The sequence below is a fragment of the Cebus imitator genome, unplaced genomic scaffold (genome assembly GCF_001604975.1).
Source record: "Cebus imitator isolate Cc_AM_T3 unplaced genomic scaffold, Cebus_imitator-1.0 Scaffold99, whole genome shotgun sequence".
Classification (NCBI taxonomy): domain Eukaryota; kingdom Metazoa; phylum Chordata; class Mammalia; order Primates; family Cebidae; genus Cebus; species Cebus imitator.
Window position 1 is genome coordinate 467,391 of NW_016107414.1, and position 24,838 is coordinate 492,228.

The 24,838-nt window shown below is 44.2% G+C and overlaps 2 protein-coding genes across 2 annotated transcripts in view; one reads left to right on the forward strand and one right to left on the reverse strand.

Annotated features, from left to right (window-relative positions):
- The window catches only part of RAB22A (RAB22A, member RAS oncogene family), a 53,664-nt gene extending 49,631 nt beyond the window's left edge, over window positions 1–4,033 (reverse strand). Inside the window, exons 1-2 of the mRNA XM_017536555.2 lie at window positions 3,737–4,033; window positions 2,635–2,714 (exon numbers count right to left, since the gene is read on the reverse strand). Coding sequence (XP_017392044.1) covers window positions 2,635–2,714; window positions 3,737–3,772 — 116 coding nt within the window. The 5' untranslated portion in view covers window positions 3,773–4,033. The remainder of the gene's footprint in view (window positions 1–2,634; window positions 2,715–3,736) is intronic.
- A 117-nt stretch (window positions 4,034–4,150) lies between these two features.
- LOC108309935 (serine/threonine-protein phosphatase 4 regulatory subunit 1-like) overlaps window positions 4,151–24,838 on the forward strand; it is a 78,945-nt gene continuing 58,257 nt past the window's right edge. The window contains 3 exon segments of the mRNA XM_037741353.1: window positions 4,151–4,190; window positions 4,344–4,379; window positions 4,646–4,722. Coding sequence (XP_037597281.1) covers window positions 4,656–4,722 — 67 coding nt within the window. The 5' untranslated portion in view covers window positions 4,151–4,190; window positions 4,344–4,379; window positions 4,646–4,655.

The following is a 24,838-nucleotide window of genomic DNA, read 5'->3' on the forward strand; positions in this document are numbered from 1 at the left end:
AAAAAAAAAAAAAAGAATAAATCATTTCTTGCATATTAGTCATAATGTAGCTCCTCCTTGTAGGTAAGGTCTACAAGGATAGAAGTCCATTTTGTCTAAATCAGGGGTCAGCAAACTTGTTCTGAAAAGTACCAGACAGCAAATATTTTTGGGTTTGTGGGTCATCAAGTCTTAGTTGCAACTATTCAAGTTGGTCATTATGACCCCAAAGCAGCAAGACAATAAGTAAATAAATGGGTGTGACTGTTTCAGTAACTCTTTACAAAGACAGGAGGCGGGCAAAAGGGCCACAGTTTGCTGACCCCTGGTCTAGAACCCAGTCTAGCACCTGGCATGTAGTAGGCACTCTGTGAATAAAGAAAACTACCAAAAAAAGGCCACCGATTTTGGCTATTAGATGGAAACTGGTACTAAGTGAAGATGGTTTTGGTGGCATGGTGGGGTGGAACTGAGATGACAGGGGGCTGGGGTGTGAGCAGTAGTTGAGGAAGTGTTAACTTCTCTTTCAGGAGTTCCACTGTCTGAGCAGCATGTTGGGGAACGGTGCTCTTGTAGTGGAGTGGGGAACCTGTGTGCAGGCACAGGGCTGAGGAAGAAACAGGGTAACTGACAGTGAGGTGGGGCTCCAGAGCTCAGGGGTATGTTTGGGGGTTGGTCACAAAGGAGGAAGCCACCTTCTAAAGCTGAGGAAAAACAAACAAACGAAAGAAAAGCAGAAAAAAGAAATGAGGAGAAAGCCTTGCATGTTTTTTTCCTGTGAAAATGTGAGCCAAATCTCCGGGTGCAGAGAGTGGACTAGAGGTAGCTCAGGGGCCACAGGCATCTGACAGATTGGGAGCCACTGGCAAAAAAGGGAACAGTGAACACTTAAGACAGGGCCATGGGCCTCACCAAGATGCATGAAGCTACACCCTTCACTTTTCTCTCATTTGAGAAAGCACTTCTAGCCAAGCTGGTATCTGGGTGTCTTGTGGGTTCTGGGTTTTCAGCTCTGACTCAGTGTGAAGTGTGTCACTTGCGGAATTACCAGCAGTACTTATCACTTCCCAACACTTTCCCATGCAGGTAGCGACAGGCAGGCCCTCAGGAGGATGGGGTCATGTTTTACATGTGGTCACACCTAGCTCTTAAAGGATACTGAAAGCATTTTAATTGCAGAAATTTATTGGTGAATTTCATCCCCATGCTTTCAGATGTGTAGGGCACCCACAGGGTTTAAGAAAGCAGATAGGTTGGGTGTGGTGGCTCATATTATAATTCTAGCACTTTGGGAGGCTGAGGTGGGTGGATCATTTGAGCCCAGGAGTTCCAGACCAGCCTGGGTAAGACGGTTAAACTCCATCTCTACTAAAAATACAAAAAATAGGCCAGGTGTGGCAGTGTGCATCTGTGTCTCAGCTACCTGAGGTGGGTGGATGGCTTGAGCCCAGGAGGTTGAGGCTACCGTGAGCCATGATTGTGCCACTGCACTCCAGCCTGGGTGAAAAAAAAAAAAAAGCAGATTAAAAAATATTGAACACATATGTCCGGCGCGGTGGCTCACACGTGTAATCCCAGCACTTTGAGAGGCTGAGGCAGGCAGATCACCTGAGGTCAGGAGTTCAAGACCAGCCTGGCCAACACGGTGAAACTCCGTCTCTACTAAAATTACAAAATTAGCCAGGCATGGTGGTGGGTGCTTGTAATCCCAGCTACCTGGGAGGCTGAGGCATGAGAATCGCTTGAACCCGGGGGGCGGCGGGGGTTGCAGTGAGCCACTGCACTCCAGCCTGGGCAAGAAGAGCAAGAGTCTGTCTCAAAAAAAACTGAACACATAACCTGACAACAGTAGCTTATAATTTCTCAGGAGACAATCCTATGGCAGTTTCTCTCCTGGGCTGTTCTCTATTAGGCAAAGAATGACCTGTATAGAGCACAAAGGCCAATTTTATCCGAATGATGGATAATACAGAACTTTTTTTAAATGTTGGAAACCATTTGATTGAGGGTTTGACAATAAAACTAGAACACAGCACCTATTTAGTTTTATAATCCTAACATAGTATTAAAGCCTATAAAACACAACTTCTTATGTAGACAAAGGATTAGTACTGTGACATGAAAAGTTTTCTTATAGAGTCAAAAACATAGGAACAATCAACCTCACTTATCATGGAACCAGAGACCCGAAGAAACCTTCCATTTCAATATGAATTTGTTAATTCATTATTACTACCAATACAGGGATGTGTAAGGGTTCAGAGCTCATTCTACCACTTTCAGGAAGGACAAAACCATCTAAATGACTTTTACTTGATATGCCTGGAAGAATAGCACTGGATCTGTTTTCATCTGCCTTATTTCAAGGTGTAATCGTTGTGGGTATAGACTGAAGCTTCTGTGTCTATTCTAATAATTAGTAAAACTCCAATTCATATTTGCATTTTGATGTTTTCACCCCTCACAAGTCTGAAGATAATTTTCCTAAAATACACAGATCCTCACTGGACTCTTTCAAGTCCTTCCGGAAACAATGCAAACCAGCGACTCGGAATTCAATGAATATAAAGCGCAGGGCCTACACCTGTAACCCACTATTTATCTGGAAGGGTTTTCAATGCACCTTTAGATGTGTATCAAATAAAAATCTCTTACCCTATTGTTGGGTTGATGTTTGGATCAAAACTGTCTTCCACAAATCGCCACACAATACTCGATTTACCTACACCTGTATCCTGAAAGAGAACGAGATGAGTGACTGAGAAAAAGTTTACCTTCTTGCAGACACCAAAAACTACTTTGTGGCATAAGTTCAGGATTTAAAAAAAATCACCCTAGATGTGTAATTTTATAAATTGAGGAACACAAAAGCGGTTGTCATAACAATTCAGTGGAGTAATTAGGAGATTCTAAATGTACTAAAAGGGAGAGGTTTTTGCAGTTTTTAAGACAGATTAGGACCTTTTGAAAGACCCAAAGCTTCTGCTTCGTAAAAAGTAACAAGTCTACTTATGTTAGTAAACTTTGAACTCCTGAGTAATTACCTCTGAGTAATCCCTGATGAATCCTAGCCTCACTCTATTTAGGGGCAATAAAGATTAGTTACTGGAGTTCCTGCCGATCTTTAAGGCAGAAACTCTGACATGCCAGCATCAATCTCAGAAAGAAGTCTTTGAAATGGCCAACACCTTGTCCTTCCTGACAAGACAGGAAGCTGAAGCTTCAAACTAGTCGTTGGGGCTTCCTGAGTTGAACACCCCTTTTCTATACAGAAGAGTTACTTGATAAAGTAACTCTTTGGAGAAGCGGCAGAGATATCCTACAAGTTCAAAAACACCCAAGAAACAAAGTAGGTTAATTCCGCTTGTAAAACCTAAAGACCGGCTATTGGTTTTACTTTGGAAGACTTGGCCAACTCCCAACTAATACCTTGGTAAGTTGGAGAAAACTATTTAAGAGCCTCTCTTAACCCACATGCAATGGAGAAGCAATGGGGGGGCTCTGTTTGCTCTTTGGGGGGCGGGAAGAGTCCACAGGCTCCGGGGCGGGGAAGTGGAAGGGTCCCTGAGGCCTCCAGGACCTTTTGGAGGGTGCAAGAGGAGGGCAGGACAGCTTCCGACCTGGAGGGAGGGTCCACCGAGCTGGCAGACAGCATCTCGGACGGAGGCGGGGGAAGGGGTGAGAGGACGTGGGAGATCCGGGGTCCTTGTCCGCCCAGCCTCCCGTGGCCCTCCCGGCTGGACCCGCCGCCACTCACCCCCAGCAGACACACTTTGAGCTCCCTCAGCGCCATGGCCCGGGAGCCAGGGGCGCGGGCCCGCCGCCGCCCTAAGTTGAGGAGGAAGAGGCCAGGCCCAGCAAGAGCATCCCCTGGCGCCACCGCCGCCGCACGGCCCAGGCCCGGTCCGCGCAGAGGCGGCTGCCGCCGGTCCTCCAGCACTAGGTCCGACCTGTCCGCTGCCAGCCGCCTGGGGCCCGCCTTAGCAGCTGGGACGCCGCCGCGGCCTTCCGGGCGCCGCCGCTGCCGCCATCTTGGGACGCCGGCCGGGTCACCTGACCTCCACGCCCACCTCGGCAGCCACCTTTGCCGCGAGGGCGGGGCCGGCCGGCTGGCGCGGGCCGGGGGCGGGGCCTGAAGCCGATGGCCCCGCCCCCGTTCACAGGTCCCCGCTACTGCCGGTCCCTCCTTCAGGCCCATCCCAAGATGGCGGGTGAGTGGGGCTGGGTTCCCGGGACACCCGGGCTGCTCCCCTCCCTCTCACCCCGTGACCACTCCGCGAGGCCGGGGGCCTCCTACCCAGCCCCGACCCGACCCCTCCCGCCGCAGCCCCCTGGTAACTCCTTGTGTGTTTCTTGGTTTTCAGAGATCCCCCTGTACTTTGTGGACTTGCAAGACGACTGTAAGTAAGAGTTGGGACACTCCTACCCCTCCCTGGGACCCTCTCAAAGAATTCAGGGTGCACGAAGCGCAGGGCAGGGGAGCCTCAGGCCAGGCCGTCGTCGGGACCAGAACAGCGGGACCCCCAACCGCCTAGATCCACTTGTGGCCGTCCCTCCGCCCTGTGCGGGGCGGGCTGAGGGTGGGAGCCCTTCCATCGGTGAAAGGATTTTTGTTGTTGGGAAACTTTTGACTTCCTGTCACTTTCTTTTCTTCCTGCGCCTGCGGCTGCCCCGGGATGGGTCGAGGGGGTAGTCCCAAGTCCCAGTCGACTCAGGGAGGACGGGGTGCCTGCCACTTTGGAGGTGGGTGACACCCATCTCAGGGCCTCTCCCTTTTCCTGGGGACTTTTAGGAGTGCGGGGGGGGGGGGAGGTCCCGCTCTGGGTGTGGCATGGACTTCTCAAGTATTCCGGCCACAGCGCAGCTCCATCTCTTATCCCATGGAGCCCATTGGCCCCGCATTTCTTGGGTGGGTCCCTTGTCTCTTCTTGCCCTCTTCTTTGGAATCATGTTAAGGGCTGGTAGCTGGGGGAGGTGTCATCTTGGCAATCCAAGTTCGCATTTGTGGTGAAGGAAGAAAGCGTTTTCTCTCCTTTCAAGAAACATTTCTTGAGCAGCTACTTGCTCTGGGCCAGGCCACAGGTTGGGCTCCGGACCTGCAAGGATGTGTTGGAAACAGCTCTATGCTCAGAGAGCTCACAGGCTGTGGTAAGAGCCTACTTGTAAAGAGAAAATTACCAAGCACTGGAGTGCTTGCTGGTGAAGAAGCCCTGCATAAATCATCCAAATAGCTAACATTAGTTGGGGGCATACTGTATGCCAGTCATATACACTACTTCCTCTCATCTTCCTTCCACATCTGCAGGTTTCCTGATAGTAAGAGTTGGTGTTTACTGAAAACTTACCATAGACCAGGCAGTGTTAAACTCTTTACACACATTAACTCAGAAGGTGCAGTTTCAGCTGGGCATGGTGGCTCACGCCTGTAATCCCAGCATTTTGGGAGGCAGAGGTGGGCAGATCACTTGAGGTCAGGAGTTTGAGACCAGCCTCCAACATGGTGAAACCCCATCTCCACTAAAATTACAAAAATTAGCCGGGTGTGGTGGTGCACACCTGTAATCCTAGCTACTTGGGATGCTGAGGCAAGAGAATCGCTTAAACCTGGGCCTGCCACCGCACTCCAGCCTGGGCAACAGAGCGAGACTCCATCTCAAAAAACAAAACAAAACAAAAACAAAGCAAAAGAAGGGGCAGTTTTGTTAAAGCAGCATAACACTTTTGAAGGGGCAAAAAAAGCTGAGAGTTAAGAGCTTGGTGTCTGTGGTGTCCGATGGCCAAGAGTGAAATCCCATGTCACTGTTTACTAGCAATGTGATCCCAGGCAAGTCACTGTATCACTCTACTCCTCAGTGACCTCATGTGTAAAGTGAGTATTATGGTGGCCCACCTTGAAAGGCTTTTTGTAAGGGATTAAATGAATAAAGGATTTAGCACAATGCCTAGTGTGTAATAAACACTTGGTAAATATTGGCTGTTGTTACTGTTAACAGTGTTGAGCCCGGTACAGTATAGATCCAGATTTACAGTATAGATCCAGTTTTACCATGTCGATCCAGGTTTACGGTATAGATCCAGGTTTACTGAGCTGAATGTTTGGCCAACGGGTGTGCTCAGATTGAAGGAGTTGTATCATTTCCATTGATAAACAATCTTTAGCTGCCATGATGGTGCTTCTCATTCATAGATTTGGCATTTGGTCTGGCTGGAAAGCTATTTTCTGGCTGTTTCATTTACCTAACCACCCTAAAACTAAGTGGCTTAAACCAACAGCATTTGATTTCTCACAAATCTGGGTAGACTGGGTGGCACTCCTGCTTAGTTAGTGTGGTTTCAGTTGGGAAAGTCCGAAATGGTGTCACTCGTGTGGGTGGCATAGGTCCTGGCTGTTGGCTAGGAGATCTGCCAGGACTATTGGCCAGGACCTCAGTTCTTTGCCAGGTGCCCTTTTCACTTGGCTAGGTCAGTCCTCTCACGGTGTAGTGGCCACAGGGGAGTTGCATCTCTTTTCTGATGGCTAGCTTCCGTCAGTCCTTTTTTACCTAATGTCTGCACAAAAAAGGAAGTAAGGGATTATCTAGGAAAAAATGACAATCTTACTTTGGACAAATATTTGAACAAATGTTAGATGTTTGAGGCTTGTGATGAAAAAGGCTTAAGAACTCTTTAGCAGACAGCTGAAGACTTGCCCCATAAGGAAGGAAACCACCATTATGGCTCTGAGTATAACCACACCTTGGGTAGGACAACTCTGAGGGCCTCCTGGGGGTTTCCTGTTTGAGCAAGGATAGGAGCTGTGGAATGCTATAACTTAGGAGTTTATAACACAATTGATCTGTACGGGAGGGCCTGCTAATTCGGGCTGCTCTCCTTCTACCCCTTCACCTCCCCATAGTAGTATTGGGAGGTATTACCATACTGTGGTTGGCAGAAAGATCGCTGAAGTCCTCTACATCCTGGCTCTCTCACACTTGTAGCTGTGTTATGTTGGGTGGACCACTCACCCCTTCTGTTCAATTCTTTGGAAAGTGGCATGAGAATGGGAGCTGCCTCATAGGACTGGTGTGAGGGTTAGATGAGACAAACAGAAAACATTCCAGTCTAGTGCTTTGTAAAGTATTCAGTGGTTTTACCATCATCATCATCTTTGCCGGATTTTTGTGTAAGAGGTTATGATTCAGTGTTAACAGGTGCTGCTCTGTGAGGTAGGTGGGATTATTCCTCTTACAGATGAGAAAACTGAGAATCAGATCCAGTAACTTATCCATTGTGGCACAGCTCATGAATGGTAGAATTCACAATCAAATATGGTGCTTCTCTTTTCTGTTCTTTTTTTTTGAGATGAAGTCTCTCTCTGTATCCCAGGCTGAAATACAGTGGAGTGATCTCAGCTCACTGCAGCTTCCACCTCCCGGGTCCTGGTTTAACCAATTCTCCTGCCTTAGCCTCCCGAGTAGCTGGGATTACAGGCACACGCCATCATGCCCAGCTAATTTTTGCATTTTTAGTAGAGACGGGAGAGAATGGCGAGGAACAAAAGAGTCAGAGTGGTGGGAGTGGAATCCACCTTGTTTCCCTTCCCATCATCGTAATGTGTTTGACTTTTGTTGCTCTGTATTTTCACCATGTTTGCCAGGCTGGTCTTGAACTCCGGACCTTGTGATCAGCCCTCCTCAGCCTCCCAAAGTTCTGGGTTTACAGGCATGAGCCACCGCATCCGGCTGACTCTTCTTTTTATCCCAGCACAGGGATCAACCTCATAAATATTCTTCACTTACGGGGTGGGAAATGGATGTCAGTTTGGGTGATACTGTGACTGTTGTCCTCCTTGGTCATTTGTGTCTGAATGATGTGATGCCCCTCTGTTTAGACAGTAGGTTCCTTGGGGCAGGTACACTGGCCAGCCTTTCTATAACCCAATGTCCTGCATGATCTAGGTGCTCAATTAATGTTCTTACTATAAATGATAATGGATTACAAGGCTTTTGTCTGATTTACTTTGTGATTCTTGATTATGTTTGGCTAATTTCAAAAGGGAGCCATAATAAATGGATGTTTATTTTTTAAATCATTCAGAGTCTTCAGGCCATCACAGCACAGAAGAGATTTAATTTCAGAGAATTGGCTTAGTGAAGCAATCTAAATTTCTTCTCTTGAGAGCAGAAAGTATGTGGGATTGTGTGGCATATTGGTATTCACATTGAATTGCATGTGGAAGGTGGAGCTGTAATTCTGTGCCTAGGCATCTACAGGCCTATGAATGTCTGGTTTTGCTTATGGCATATGGAGGCTGAAGAGGTGTTATTGTTGGTAAGGTTTGCTTGGCCAATTAGAATTTAAATATGTGTCAGTGGTGGTTGAATAAAAAATCAGGGGAGCCTATTGCAAATATAGAGACCTGAGAGACCTACCAACAAAATACAATATGTAGTCATATTTGGATATTTTTTTTTTGAGACCAAGTCTTGCTCTGTCGCCAGGCACCAGGCTGGAGTGCAGTGGTGCGATCTTGGCTCACTGCAACCTTCGCCTCCCGGGTTCAAGCAATTTTCCTGCCTCAGCCTCCTAAGTAGCTGGGGCTACAGGCACGCGCCACCACGCCCAGCTAATTTTTTGTATTTTTTTAGTAGAGACAGGGTTTCACCATGTTGGCCAGGATGGTCTTGATCTTTAACCTTGTGATCCGCCCGCCTCAGCCTCCCAAAGTGCTGGGATTACAGGAATGAACCACTGTACCCAGCTGGATCTTTAGTTGAACAAATCAACTATAAAAATACATTATTGAGACAGGGAAAATTGAGTTTGAACTGGGTATTAGATAATATTAAGAATTATTAATTTTGTTGGATGTGATAATAGTGTCATGATTTTGTTCAAAGGAAAAGGGCCTCTTCTAACAGAAACAGGCATTCATGGGTGAAATGATTTGATGTGTGAAGTCTGCTATCAAATACTGCAACAAACAGTAAACAAAAAGTCAGGAGAGGGAAAAATAAATGGCAGAATGTTGATACTTGTTGAATCTGGTTGCTGGGGACTAGTCTCTCTATTTTTGCATATGTTTGAAAATTTCCATAGTAAAAGGTTTCAAAAAATGAGATGAAAGTGTCACATATGGTCAAACATCTGCAGGAAGAGTTGGAAGGCTGGATTTCAATTCTGAAGCCACTGCAGAGTTTTGCAAGATACATTTAGCTTCAAAAGACTGACTTGTAAAATACGTTAGTGTTTGGCGGGGGCAGTGTATTTCTTTTCAAATGTTTAGCTTTCATAAGGTATCTATGAAAGAATTTGGAAGAGGATATACTTCTATTTATGAGAAAAGCTAGGTGCCAACAAATGATATCTGGACCTTTGGTGAAAACAGGATTAGTGAAGCCAATGGAATGAATATAGATAGAGTCTTGAAATCTTAATGCTAGAAGGAGCAGTGTATGTCCAAACTTGAATAATAAACATTTTCCAGAGCAAAAAGCATTCCAGGTCACCTGCCCACTTTGTTCTACATTTGTAAAAATGTTCTTCTCAAGAACAACAACCAAGTCCCCAAAGCAGAGAAACTATATTAATCTGAGTCCTAAACCAAACCATCGAACTTTTTCTCTGAATTATGATAGACACTTGAATCGAAGATTTTCAATTTTTAAAATAAATATCTCCCTGTCAACTGAAATAATTTGTACAGCAGTATTCTCATATTCGAAAAGAGAACAAAACTAAGAGATCCAACTGTTCTCTTAAATCAGAGATTGTCAGTTTTTTTCCGGAAGGATCAGATATTTAAGGGCTTGCTGGCCAGAAGGTCCCTGCCCTGCTATTGTAGCCTGAAAGCAGCCATAAACAGCATATAAATGAGTAGGCCTGGCTGTGTCCTAATAAAACTTTATTTACAAATACAAGTGGTGGGCTAAATTTGGCCTAGGGGAGGTGGTTTGCTGACTCCTTCTCTAGCTCAAACTTGATTTTATTCCGTTAGAGCCCCTAGGTCTGTTGCTTAACTGAGCCAGCTGGATCAGTGTCTTTCCCGCTAGGTTTAGTTAGAATGGCTGAGCTTTGTTGAAAAACCTCTGCTTAGTTGAATAACCCCTGACAAGCTGCTCAAACTTCACATCTCATTTTTCTCATTGGTGTGTTGGGGATAAAAACATGTATCTTTTTCCTCCCAGCAGGATAAGAATGGGAACAAAAGAGTCAGAGTGGTGGCAGCGGAATCCACCTTGTTGCCCTTCCCATCATCTTAGTGCATTTGACTTTTGTTGCTCTGTATTTTCTGTTTCCTGTGAGGCAAACAGATGAACATCAGCAATTCCCAGAAATTGTCTCTGTTTAAAAAGAAGAGTTTTAAATGGCTTTCTTCACCACAGAATAAGCTCTTGTAAACAAATTTTGCAACAAAACCTAGCTAACAAAAGGGAAGGTAGCTTTGACCTTCAAAATACCAGTTAGTTTATCCCTGATGGGAAAGAAAGAAGAGATGAAGGCAGGTGGTTAGTTTTCATGTTTGGAAAGTCATTCCTGCACAGAACACATTTCTCCATGTCTTCCAAGGTATTAGCCCTCCTAAAGGTATTGGGGACAGTGATGTGGAGAAGCCTGGGGCTCGGCTCCTGGCAGGGAGGTGCCTACAGTATCTCAAGGGCCCAGGCAGAAGAGGGAACACAGATCTGGGGCAGTAAGAAGACAGGGCGGGGCTAGGAACGGTGGCTCACACCTGTAATCCCAGCACTTTGGGAGGCCAAGGTGGGCAGATCACCTGGGGTCAAGAGTTTGAGACCAGCCTGGCCAACATGGCGAAACCCCATCTCAACTAAAAATATAAAAATCAGCCGGGTGTGGGGGTGCACACCTGTAATCCCAGCTACTAGGGAGGCTGAGGTGGGAAGATAGCTGGAACCTGGGAGATGGAGGCTGCGGTGAGCCAAGATTGTGCTACTGCACTCCAGCCTGGGCAATAGAATAAGACTCCGTCTCAAAAAAGGAAAACAAACAAGACAGGGCAGGGGTGGGAGGGGAAGGGTTCTGAGGGGAGGTGGCGTTTGAGTTGGGGAGGCGTTTGAGTTGGGGAGGCAGAGGAAGGCAATGCACATTCGGGGCCGTGTGTACAAAGGCAGAGTGTTGCATGATCCTGGTCTGCTTGGGACCTGGTGAGAAAGAAGGGCGGAGACTTGGGAACAAGTCTTGTGTGTGAGGGAAGGAGTGGGAGAGACTTGAAGGTAGCATTGGGGGCTGTCAGTGAAGAATCTGCTTCACCAGCCCAGGGTTTAGGCTTAACCTGGGAGGCAGTGGGGCGTCCCTAAAGATGGTGGTCAATTTTCTGTCTTAGGAATGCAACCCAGGTAGTGGTACAAACTCTGCTGCTTACTTAGGACAAAGAGCATATTAAGCTCAGCTCTGACACGTTATTGTTGTAACTCAAGTACAAAAGCCCCCGGGGCAGGTATTTTTAATCCTATCTTATTACTGCTGGGTTCACAGGGGGCACAAAAAATCTAAATAACTTGCCCAAAATAACACAGCTAGTAAGTGGCAGAGGTGGAATTTAAACCAGGAAGTCTGGCTGCTGAATTTATCTTAGCCAGTTTGCTTTGGAGGACTCATGATTCACTGGTTCATTCATTCATTCAACTAAAATTTATTAAGGGCCTATTGAGTCTCAGGTACTATGTGAGGCATTGCAGACACAGAGGTGAATAAAACAAACAGTTTTTGCTCATATGAAGCTTTCAGTCTAGCAGCAGAGACAGACACTAAAGAGGTAAAGCAGAAGGACATATAGCAGGTGAGTGTGATCGGAGGTGCCAGCACAATGTGGTTGGATGCATATAGGTGCTGCTTACATCCAGTGGCCAGAGAAGGCATCTCCAGAGCCCTGAGAGGTGCTTTTGAGTTGAGATTTGAATAGCAAGCTGGAGATATTCACATGAAAAGGCAGAGAAAACGTCCTGAGATATTCACATGAAGAACCAGAGAAAGCCTCCTGGGTACAACCCTTCCTTGTCAAGCCCTAGCAGGGAGGCCTGGATGTCTGGGCTTGTGTGTCTGGAACAGTGAATGACAGACACAGGAGGTGAGAGGAGGAGGTGGGGGCCAGGCCACCCATGGCTCTTAAGTCCACTGTAAGATAAAGTGATGGCCTTTTATCCATGAAGTCATGGGGAGCCACTGGAGAATCTGAACCAGGGGAGTGACTAGATTTGCTCTGTGCTTTAAAGAAAGGACTGGTGGAGGAAAAGCTGGGGTGGGATGCCCAGTGTGTTCCTGGGGTCCAGGTGAGGGGAGTGGGGTCTCAATCAAGGAGATGGGCATGGGAGTGGGGAATAGGGTTGATAGATAGTACTGGTGGTGAGGGAAGGGTCAACTCAGAGACAGGTCTTCAGGTCTTGTGGAGAACTTTTCTGACACCTCCACTCCCTTCTACCCAGACTGGGCTAGGCATCCCTTTGTATTTCCTGAGCCCTGTATTTTCCTGTGGCAGCATTTACTGATTGACTAATAGATTGACCATTAGAATGGGTCTAATCCTTTTTTGGGTCCCTGTGGCCTAACACAGTGAATGGCACTGGATAGCACATGAGAAATGATGCCACAGATCCTGGTGGCATTGTCAAGGCCACCAGAAAGCCCCCTTAAAGGGTTCTGGAGCGCAGTTAGGACTGGAGAGTAGACGTGAGAGTCATCAGTGGTGGGTGGTAGCTGGAGCCATGGGAGCAGGATGAGAGGGGAATTTTGGAGAAGAAGGTGAAGGGTGCACTCCCTGGGCAGCAGAAGCTTCTAGAAATTAGCCATGGAGGTAAGAAACCAGGAGATCCTTGGAGCCAGGGTTTTGTTGGGATAATCATTTATTTATGTCACTTGTCCTAGAAGGATCAGGTAAGATGAGGACTGAAGACAGGCCATGGAGTTTGGCAGTTAGGGGGTCTTCATTGACCCTAGTGAGAAGTGGTTCAGCACAGCCAAGAAGCAGAAGCCAGATTGGAATTAATTGGGAAGGTTTTGGAAGTTGAGGCAGTGTGGCCTGGAGTCTAGTAGCTCAGTGGTCAAAGTGCCTTGTAGCCAAGGTGCAGAATAGAGCAAGCCATGGCTAGGCATTGGGCACTTTGAGGAATGCTCACTGCCTTTGGGGCTCACAGCCCAGCAGAAGAAAGCACAGCCTTTCAAGAAGCTGCAGCTGGAAGGATTCAAGGGGCTTTTCTTCAGGGATGGAAGATTCCAGCACACATTTGCATGATTTATATCTACTCTGAATACCTTAAAAAAAGAATGTGAATAACCCCACAATTCTGGTTATATACCCAACCAAGCACAGACGTACATTCTCAAAATACATGTTTGTAAAAGCATGTCTATAAACCTGTTTTTTTGAGAATATAAGCCTATGCTTGGTTGGACATATAACCAGGAGAATCATGCTACACATAGCAGCATGATTCTTTTTTTTTTTTTTTTGAGACAGACTCTCACTCTGTCACCCAGCCTGTAGTACAATGATGCATTCTCCACTCACTGCAAACTCCGCCTCCGTGGTTCAAGCGATTCTCCTGACCTCAGCCTCCCGAGTAGCTGGGATTACAGGCGTCTGCTACTGTGCCCGGCTAATTTTTTGTATTTTTAGTAGAGATGGGGTTTCAACATCTTGACCAGGCTGATCTTGAACTCCTGACCTCTTGATCTACCCGCCTCGGTCTCCCAAAGTGTTGGGATTACAGGTGTAAGCCATGGCACTCGGCCGTAGCATGATTCTTAAAAGTCAGGAACTGCAACCTACTCAAATATCCATCATGACTACAAAGGATTATACGTCGTGGTATGTTCACACAGTGGAATACTGTGCAGCTATGAGAATGCTCTACAGCTCCACTCAGTAATATGGATGATTCCACAAACATCTGAAAAGCCAGACACAAAAGGGTACATACTACATGGTTCTGTTTGTACAAACTATAAAACCATGCAGAGCGAATCTAGGCTGTTAAGAGGCTGAAGAGCTGTTACCCGTTGTGGGAGGTAGTAAGTGGAAGGGAGCACGAGATGGTTTTAGAGATGCTGGTAAAGTTATCTTGCTTGGTCTGAGTGTATTGCTTGATTGTTTTAACTATTTTGAACAGTAGGAAAATAGAGGACTCTATACCCCAACACTCACCCCAAAGGCTTTGACTTTCTTCTGTAACTATTTTTTTCTTTTGCGTCTACCTCAAGGATGACTAGAGAACTCATTGCATTTGTAAATAATATTGTTCCATTCATTCATTAATGCCATGTAGACTTTACCACCCTCATCTTCTCCAATTCAGTCCCTCAAGTGGGCGAGTTGGCAGGAAAATGGAGACGTGTAACATCAAAATGGAGCATATGAACTGCTTTGAGCTGCAGAATTCTTTCCTATCAGGTAACCTGAGTAAATGTTTCCCATTGACCATCAGCTTAAAAGTCACAGTTGGCTGGACATGGTGGCTTATGCCTGTAATCCCAGCACTTTGGGAGGCTGAGGCAGGTGGATCACCTGAGGTCAGGAGTTTGTGACCAGCTTGGTTTCACCAACATGGTGAAAGAAACCTTGTCTCTATTAAAAATACAAAACAAAAGAAAAAAAAATTAGCCAGGCATGCACTAGCATGCATGTAATCCCAGCTACTCAGGAGGTTGAAGCAAGAGAATCACTTGAACTTGGGAGGTGGAGGTTGCTGTGAGCCGAGATTGTACAGTTGCACTCCGGCCTGAGCAACAAGAACGAAACTCCATCTCAAAATAAAAATAATAAAAGAGTTATAAATAATGACGGGTTTTAGAAGTCATGATTAAAGCTACAAATCAGAGAAGAATTGCCATGTCTGCATGGTGCAGAAAGGATGGCTGCTCATGAATTAGGCTGGTCTTTCCAGCCAGCCCATTGCATAGTGCTAGTAACAACCATCAGTAGCCCTCAAAGATTTGCAATATAAAACATTACGCATTGGATGGATCTGCTTATCTGAGAGCTAATAAATCAGTGTGGGTCTTGTTAGAGAATGACATTTATATAGAGAAAGTTTGCTTGCGCAACTTGTTGTTTAAATGTAGTTAAGTCAACAAGGACCTGAAGTGTGCAGCGGTCACTTCCCCACCAAAAGCCAGTGAAGAATCGAGAGTGTTCTTTATCTGTCAGAGGAATCAAGCTTGTCTAGTCTCGCTGTAAGCAATAGTTCCAATTCAGGAATCTGTATTAGCCTGTTAGTGAGAAGAACAAAACTACTTTAAATAACACATTATGGGAGTGGTGTATTCTAGTTTTCACAAGATCACCTAAGGCCTTGCAAAGATTTAGTTGTTAATTGAAGAGTGGCTAACACGACCCTTTAAAAAAATTAATGTTTATTTATATAAGTCCTACATAAATACATTCTCTGTTCTTTTTTTTTACTACAAATTTTGCAAATAAGGCTTAAATTCCTTGGCCACCATTAACCAATCTTCTAATATTTTGAGTCAGACCTGGACATGGTGGACTACGTCTATCATGTTCCCTGTTCAGTGTCCCCTAGTGCTATGTCAGAATCAGAATACTAGATTGTCTGGCTAATTAGTCTGGCCCAGGGTGGCATAGCTCATGTAGAGTTATAATGACAGGGTAACATGTTGAATGGAGAATCGTAAATATTGGGAACGGCTGGAGAACAGGCTCTTAATGAAAATGCTTGCTGGGGTAGACAGGCCATAACATTCTGCCGCCAGCTCCAGCTCTGCTTATGTCTGGGCCAATAAAGGGATCTCATTGGGTATGTTTTATTATGTTTATTTTTTCCCCCTTTTCCACTTAAAGCCAATTGTAGTCAGGGCTTGGGGGCTTTGTGTGAAATGGCTCAGTGCCCCTGAACCACTTGAAGGTGGCAGACAGTGTACTTTGCTGTGCTTGCCCCTTCATCTGGAATGTTCTTTTTTCCTTTCCCAGATTCTCTCTCTTCCCATGTGGCAGATTTCTGTTCCGTCTTCCAGGCCTGACTCACATACCACCTATGTTCTAGGGAAGCTGTCTCCCGTCTCTTCCACTCTCTTCCAAGTGGAGCTGTGTCCCTCTTGTTTGTCTGTGCTTATGTCCCATGCTGCTCGCCTCCATGGCATTGTGGGTTGTGATGTACGTGATGATCTTTGTTCCTGTGGGAGCTTTTGGTGTCCAGAGACCACTACTCTGTTGAATTAGGTTACTGTTGTTGCCTGCAGTGAACCATGAGGGAGGAGGGGACGTTCAAGGTGAGTCTGTTGTCAGCATGCGTTCTGTTTCTGAATTGATCTTCTGATCCTTTTTTTTTTTTTTTGCTGCAAAATGATCTGTAAAGTTTTTTTTCTATTTATTAGATTATATCTGCTGTAATTGAATCTGAAATGCACATTCACCTAACGTTATACTTAAGATATTAATCCACACTTAGCCTGCTTTAAGACAGATTGGTGTCTGGTGAGAAGCACTGACACATAGGTGAGGACCTAAGGGCCTGTGGTGTGTTTCACTATAGCATCCTCATGTGATTTCCCTTATGCCCCAGCATATGTTAAGTGATAGAGATACTGACAGGGTTGGACAACCCTTGAATAACTAGTTAGCACAGAGGAGGGCAAATCCTTTTTTCTTAAGGTTGTAGTTTCTGGAAATATTTTTCTCCGGTGGACCTTTTAGTTGGAGAGGAGTTCCTTTTTTTTTTTTTTTAAATGTAGTCACCTAGCAATGGGGGCAAAGGATAATAAATCCTTTTATTCTTTGCAAAGTGATCAGGACGTTTCTGAAGAGGAACTGATCTTGTTTTAAGTTGTGTGCGCTCAGAACCACACTGGCCAACTTAGCAGTCGCTAGAAATGTAAATTCTGGATAATAATTATTATTTTTGAGACAGGGTCTCACTCTGTCTCCCAGGCAGGAGAACAGTGGCACAATCACTGCTCACTGCAGCCTTGGCCTACCCAGGCTCCAGCGATCCTCCCACCTCAGCCTCCGTGATAGCTGAGGCTGTCTGTAGAGGTAAGCTGTCTATGTCTTAGCTATTGAAGTGGATGGTAGAGGTGAGTTATATCCTAGCTATTGAAGTGGTTTGTATGGTAGAGGTGAGCTATCTATATCTTAACTATTAAAGTGGATTTTTAAACTGTACTTCTCCCGGGAGGGCAAAGAGCAGCCACAGTGCCGACTGTGGTGTAACAGAGCTGCAGGGGTGTTAGGCACACAGTTCAGGGTGGCTCATGTGTGTAGAGTCAGGGGATGGGGGCTGAGCATACGGGACGGTAGGAGAGGCCGCTGACCCCAGTGAATCATACTGGCCCTTCTCCAGGTCCTTTTTCTACTCTGCTTTGCTAGCTTTAAATATTCATCATTTTTGTTAAAGAGTCAGTAGTGTCCCGTGTCAACTTGTCAGTAAACCTAGAAATTTAGAAAGTGGCAGAAGCATAGAAAGCAGCTGCTGCTTAAAAGCTTATTATAGTGTAGATGACACATGAAGTCAAAACATGATCAATACTGGTTTGTTTCTTATTTTACATTGGGCCAAGACAGCTTGAAATTATTGTTAGAAACTGTTTTGTTCAGAAAGCTTTGTTCTTCTGCATCATACGAAGCTTTCATAAATGGAGTTGGCAGCTTTTTTTTTGTTTTTCAAATGTAAAAAAATACAGTGAAAAAAATTTGACTAGGAATTATTTATGTGAGACTTCATATTTCATTTCTAACTTGAATGCTTAAGATTCCTGATGTTTATGTGTGGTCTGGATTGTTGGGTCCCAGAGTAATTGACTGTAAGATCACATGGTAGACCTTAGCCCCTCATTTCTGCCAGCAGCTGACAGACAACATGCCAACTCAGCAGTGGCTAGAAATGTAAATTCTTTTTTTTTGAGACAGAGTCTCACTCTGTTGCCCAGGTTGGAGTGCAGTGGCACAATCTTGGTTCAAACGATTCTCCTGCCTCAGCCTCCCGAGTAGCTGGGATTACAAGCATGTACCACCATGCCTGGCTAATTTTTATATTTTTAGTAGAGACAAGATTTCACCATGTTGGCCAGGTTGGTCTCAAACTCCTGATCTCAAGTGATCCACTCGCCTGGGCCTCCCAAAGTGCTGGTACTACAGGTGTGAGTTGCTGCACCCAGCCTTAGAAATGTAAATTCTAGAAAATTATTATTATTTTTAGACAGGGTCTCACCCTGTCTCCAGGCTGTAGTGCAGTGGCATAGTCACGGCTCACTGCAGCCTTGGCCTCCCAGGCTCAAGTGATCCTCTGATCTCAGCCTCCCCGCCAGCTGAGACTACAAGTGCATACCAACACACCCTGCTAAGTTTTTCTATTTTTTTGTTGTTGAGATGGGGTTTTCTTATGTTGGCCAGGCTAGTCTCAAGTGAACCTTCTACCTTGCCCTTCCAAAGTGCTGGGATTATAGACATGATTATACCACACTGGCCTCTAGAACATTCTTTATGAGACCAAGAATCATTTTGTGTGCTACTCCCATTGTTAAGAGATGTAGCAAACTAGCTTGGTGGATCTTTACCATGCATTCATTCATTCATTCAGCAACTTCTATTGAATACTTGAGGTGGCCTAGACATGTCTATGAGCCAGTCAAAGATTCTTACCGTAAGGGTAGAAGTGGAAGAAGTGGACACAGTTGACAAGCAGTAAACACATGAAGTAAATGTTTTATGTGTCAGAAGGCAGTGAGTTCTCTGGAAAACTGGGTAAGTAGATCAGGGTAAGGGGGCTATAGATAGGGTACTTGCAATTTTAAAATAAGGTGGTCAGGAAAGACCTCATCGAGAGGGTGATGAAGGAGCAAAGATTTTTAAGAGGAGAGGGAATTCTTTGTAGAGGGATTAGCCAGTGGAAAGGCCCTTCACCGGGAAGTGACTTGAGTGTCTGGGAAATAGCTACCAGGCCTTTGGCTGGAGGCAGAGAGGGAGAGAAGTGGGAGATGAGGCGGAAAAGTGAGGTGGGCCAGATCTTTTCGCCTGGCTGGACAACCCGCAGGTAACACTGCCTGGCCTTTCTCTTTTACAGTGTTTCTTAACTGGGGTGATTTTGCCTTGCTTGCCCCCACCCCAGTGGACATCTGACAATGGCTGGAGATGGTTTTGATAATCACAACCTGGTGGCGGTACTCCTGGCATCTAGTGGGTAGAGGCCAAGCATGTTGCTAAACTTCTCACAGTGCACAGCCCGCAAAGAATGTTGATAGTGCTGAGGTTGAGGAATCCTGCTGTGTTATCTTTATATAGTTCATCAGTTGTTGATTGATTTAGTTTGTTTTTAAAGATTTAATGAAGAAAAAAACCATAAAAACATCATGGGAAGATGTTGTTCATCACGTTACCTGGTCAGAATGCCTTCACAGTTGACATTGAAGTGAACACTGGCCATTTTCATTCACTTTGAGGAAAGGAGAGCCAAATCTTGCTTCCATGTATATTTTAATAAGCCCTGGTGCATTGAAGGATTAGATTAAAAAAATATGACATTACAGCATTCACAGGTCAATAGTAATACTTTTACTGATAATCTTATTAATTTGGGCTCAAGTAACATTTCTTAATTTTGAGGAAGTCCAGACTGTTGATCCACACCAGGGAAAATGTTTGCGTATGTGGGGAAAGAAATGATCGTCAGTACTTGGAATAAAATATACTGTTTTTTACATATGAATATGATGGTATTAGTAGAAATATTTTCCTTGGATTTTGCTAATCCAGTATTTTTTAGACATTAGTCATTTGTGTGCCACTTTTTAAAATTATTACTTTATTTTCGTAATACCACTTGGATTTTTCTTCATGTCAAATAACTTATTTTATTTAAACACATTTTAGAAAACTTACATCAGTTGCTCGAAATGAAACAACTAAAATATAAAACAGAAATAAAATAACATTATTAAATTCTATGTATCTATAGACACAGTGCCTGCAAAAGATTCTGAGCTGAGACCTGCTTTGTATTAAAAGGAGGATTACCAGTCTTAGGGAAGTGTTCAAGACATACTCACACAAAAGGAAACTTTCCTTGATTTAATTGGAAAATGAAGAAGGGAATAAATTTCCCACTGTGTGATTTAATGACATTCAGTGTACCTTCCATGTGTCACACTTGGGGATTGCTGTCTGAAGCTGTCCGCACTCTGTGGCTAGGTGACCAGGCTGTACACTTGCAGCATGGCTGGCTGAGCTCAAAGCTGTGCCTGATAGTATAGAACCAACCAGTGAGAGAATGGGGGCGGGATCTCGTATGCTGTGATTGGCCGCCGATGGCTTATTAATGCAGAACTGTCCCAGGGTGGTAGCAGCTAGACAGCCTGCTTCTTTGTTCTTTGTAGGACTAAAATTGTAATTCCGTTGCTTAAAACACAAACCCCTGTTATTTATACTTCTTATTTCTGATGAATTTGAAACATCTTTCCTCCCTCTGCCTCTCCTTATATACTTAATATGAATTACCAAAATTTGTTCTGCTAAATTCATCAATAGGATGATTGAATACTTTTGATTAATTCATGTACATTATATTGACTGTGAATTCATTAATTTTCCTTTAGCAGTTAGTTTTTGCCCTATTTTTTTTTTTTTGAGACTCAGATATCTCATTTTGTAAGTGGAAGAAAATTAATTAATGTCTTTGGCTGCCTTCTAACTCACATTGTAGGTACACCTACAGGTGGTTTTAGGTGAGGTGCTGCATCTCAGGTTTGGTTTTGTGAAAGCTGGATTTTCTCAGCTTTCTCAGGACTGATAGGCTTTCATGAATTGAATCCTGGTAATCAAAGTCTTGGGAGAGTGATTTCTTTAGAAACCAGTGTGTATTAAGTGTCTGTGCTATATGTGAGGCATTATGTGACATAGTCCCAGTGTTTAAAGGACCTCCAGGTCTAGCACTAGAGATGGAAACAGTCTACTGAGTACCCAGGTCTGGTGGTATGTGCCTGTAGTCCTAGCTACTTGGGAGGCTGAAGCAGGAAGATCTCGGGAGTTGAAATGTAGCCTGGGCAACAAAGCAAGACCCTGTCTCTACAAAAATAAACAAAATTGCGAAAGAAAGAAAGAGTCTACTTAGAGTTAATATTGTACCCCTTTCTCACGCCTGTAATCCCAGCACTTTGGGAGGCTGAGGCGGGTGGATCACGAGGTCAAGAGATCGAGACCATCCTGGTCAACATGGTGAAACCCCGTCTCTACTAAAAATACAACAAATTAGCTGGGCATGGTGGCGCGTGCCTGTAATCCCAGCTGCTCAGGAGGCTGAGGCAGGAGAATTGCCTGAACCCAGGAGGCGGAGGTTGCAGTGAGCCGAGATCGCGCCATTGCACTCCAGCCTGGGTAACAAGAGTGAAACTAAGTCTCAAAAAAAAAAAAAAAAAAATATTGTACCCCTTTATATAAAATGTTGAAGCCTGACAACTGCATAGTTCCCTTTACTGCCCCCGCTTTATGTTACAGTTTAAAATATATAGAACCTCTATATATGTTATAAATTCTATGTACAAGGTTTTAATTTTTACTTTAAACTATCATATGCATTTTCTAAATTAAGACTAATAAGTTTTTAAATATTTACCATTTCTAATGCTCTTGATTCCTTTTGAAAATACAGGTTTCCAAATGCTTTCATTCCACTTCAGCCTACAGAACTTCTTTTAATATTTCTTGTAGTCTGCGTTGGCTGGCTATATTAAAAGGGTGTGTTAGAAACAAAGTTTTAGGAATTTTTAAAAATTGGACAGTGTGAGATTCCTAAAGGCACTGGATAGCACTTAAACTGACTGGGGTCAAACTGTTAACTCATCACCCCTTTAGTGGATAATATTCCAAATCTTGATTCAATTCTTTTAGCCTTAGTTGTGCTGATTGGAATTTGTCACACAAATGCTTGGTTTAGGGCTCAAGCCAGGGTTTGGGCAGAGTTTAATACCGAGACATCACCTCTCTGACTTTTCTTCCTGGGGATTCCCCCTCTTTGCCCTCCCCCATACTGTTTAGTGTCTGTGGTTGCCCTGAACTCTGGAGATATAAACATAAGCAGTATTAGTAATAAAATCGGCTAATGATTCAGTGATAATAACAGCAGCAGCTGATCTTTTCAAAGCACTTAGGTGTGTCAGATGCTTTTGTATCTGCCTATGTATCTATTGTTTATTTATTTATTTTTTTGTGACAGGCTGGAATGTAGTGGTGCGATCATGGCCCACTGCTACAGCCTCAACCTCACAGACTCAAGCAATCCTCTTATCTTAGCCTCCTGATTAGCTGGGATCACAGGCGTGCACAACCATAGATGGCTTTTAAAAATTTTTTTATAGAGACGAGGGCTCACTGTGTTGCCCAGACTGGTCTCGAGCTCTTGGGCTCAAGTGAGCTTCCTGCCTTGGCCTCCCAAAGTGCTGGGATTACAGATGTGAGCCACTGCGCCTGATCTATCTTATATCATTTAGTTTACACCAACCATCCGTGGTAGGCATTGTTATACCCATTTTAAGCTGAGGAAATTGAGAGTCAAAGAGGTAAGATATTTATCCAAGGTTATTTACCTAATAAGAGGTAGGAGTATAGTTCAGAATCAGGTATTATGATTCAAGGTCCCACACACCTATTAATTATACAGTTATGCCTCTAACATCTTTTCAGTGGGAAATCTGGGACTTAATCTTTAATTTTCCAGTTTTCTTTGCCTTTGGTATTCTGCAGTACATCCACATATGGATTTCTTATTAATTATTTTATTTAGGAGTTGTACTTCTTCAAATTGAATATTCATCTTTTTTTCAGTTCTGGAAAATTATTAAATATTATTTCTTTAAATATTGTCCCCTCCTATTTTCACAAATCTCCCCTTCTGGAATTCCTGTTCGATTTAACTTAGACTTGGTATTCCATTTTTCATGTGTCCTAATTGCTGTCCTATGTTTTCCCTCTCTTTATTTCTCTGTGCAGCACTCTGGGCAGTTTGTCGGATCTGTCTTCCAGCTCACTAACTCTCTCTCGAGCTGTGTCTAAACTGCTACTTAAGCTGGTTACTGCAATCTTAATTACGTTATCTCTGTTTTTCATTTCCACTTCTTTTTTCAAACATGCTTGACCCACCCCCACACTTTCCTCCTTTTATTATAATATCTATATTAAAAATCTTACTCATTCTAGGCATAATTATTTGATAATGTATTTTAGATTTTTCTAATGTTTCTAATCTTGGGTGCAGTTCTCATGTTTTGTCTACTAAACTCTTCAGATGATAGTTTGCAGCCATGGGTAGTTTGAAATTTTTTATTATCTGTTTGTCTTCAGGGATTGTTTTATGACGTTTCATGGTCCTTAGGTTCTGAAAGTGTTTCTTTAGAACAGTTTCTTGTTTGCTTTTTCTAGGATGCCTGGAATTTTAATGAATCTTGATGGCAATCCTCTTCGTAGCTCGGCTTGGGGCTCCTGCACTTTGGGTGTAGTGTAAATTTGGGCTGTACGCTCACAGGCTGTGCAGGCCTGCGGTTTTGATTTCTCATGGGTGACCACCCTCCTCCTACTCCCACCCTCACTGTAGTTCCCTTTCCACACCTGTCTTAAACTGGGCCCTTGATTTCAAATCACTCCCTGTAGCTATTCTCCCCATGTGGGCATCAGGAATCCAGTTATATGGACCTACACCAGGTCTTCAGTGTCGGTGACAGAGTGTCAGTCAACCTTTGCGGACTGATACCGCTTTGATTTCTGTCTTCTTTTCTGGCCCTGGGAATGTCCTTCCTTCCTCTTGCTTTCCTGCTTTTCTATGTATTAAAAAATTTTGTTGAAATTGTATGCACATGTGTGTGTGTGGCAGGGGGGAACAGAGAGAGAGAGAGGAACAGAGTTCCATTTTCTTCAGCTCCGCTGTCGTGTTCTTGGAAATCGCAGCCCCTGGGACTTGAACCTACTTGTCTAAAGTCCGTGCTCCTCCGGGATACTACACTGGCTTAGGGCAGTGATGGTGGGGATGGAAACAGGGTACTGATGTTAGACTAGAAATCAGAATGTCAATTTATTATTTGCTACAATTGGGATGAATATTTGCCTGGAAGGCTGATGTTGAGGTTCATAGGTCAGCAGCATCCCACTGGACAAAGCCTGGAGGAGGAACCTGACAGTGCTTTCCCAGCACTGGTGAGGGGCAAATAGGACCTCAGTGACAAACATAAATCCTCTGGCAGTTTCAGGGTATATTCTTGCACATCTTTACAGTGAAATGAAGGTGTCCCTAAAGGCTATGCAGCTCCCTGTAGTTTCATCACTGCTGTTAAGAGTTATGAGTTATCTAGCATTCTCTGGATCTTAATTGAAATTTTCAAGGAAATTAAGATCACAAGGTTACTTCATAAATATTCAATCAGAGCAAAGGGAGTTTGATATTCTTAAGGGCTGATTTTATCACAGCAGTGCCAGCAACTTGCCAAGTAGATTCACCGTAGCCTCCACAAAACCCAGCTCAGAAGGTGTAGAAGAATGGACAGCTGGTATGGCTTCTGCTCATCTTTATTTTTTTTTAAGTCACTTTTATTGGTGTATAATTTGCATACAATGAAATTCACCGGTTTAATTTGTTAAGATGAGTCTTAACAAATAGAGTTGTGTGACCACAACCATGCAACCATAATCAGGGCGAAATACTTTCCCAGCCCCTCCAAAAAGTTTCTTGTGCCCCTTTGCCAGCACATGTTCCCCACCCCTAAGCCCAGCAAACCACTGGCCTGCTAAATGTACTGTATTTTTGTCTTTTCTAGGATATAGTAGAATATTAGTAGAATTATGCAGTATGAAATCTTTTATGTTGAGTTTCTTCCATTTGTCATGATGCGTTTGAGATACACCCATGTTGTTAGATATTAGTAATTCATT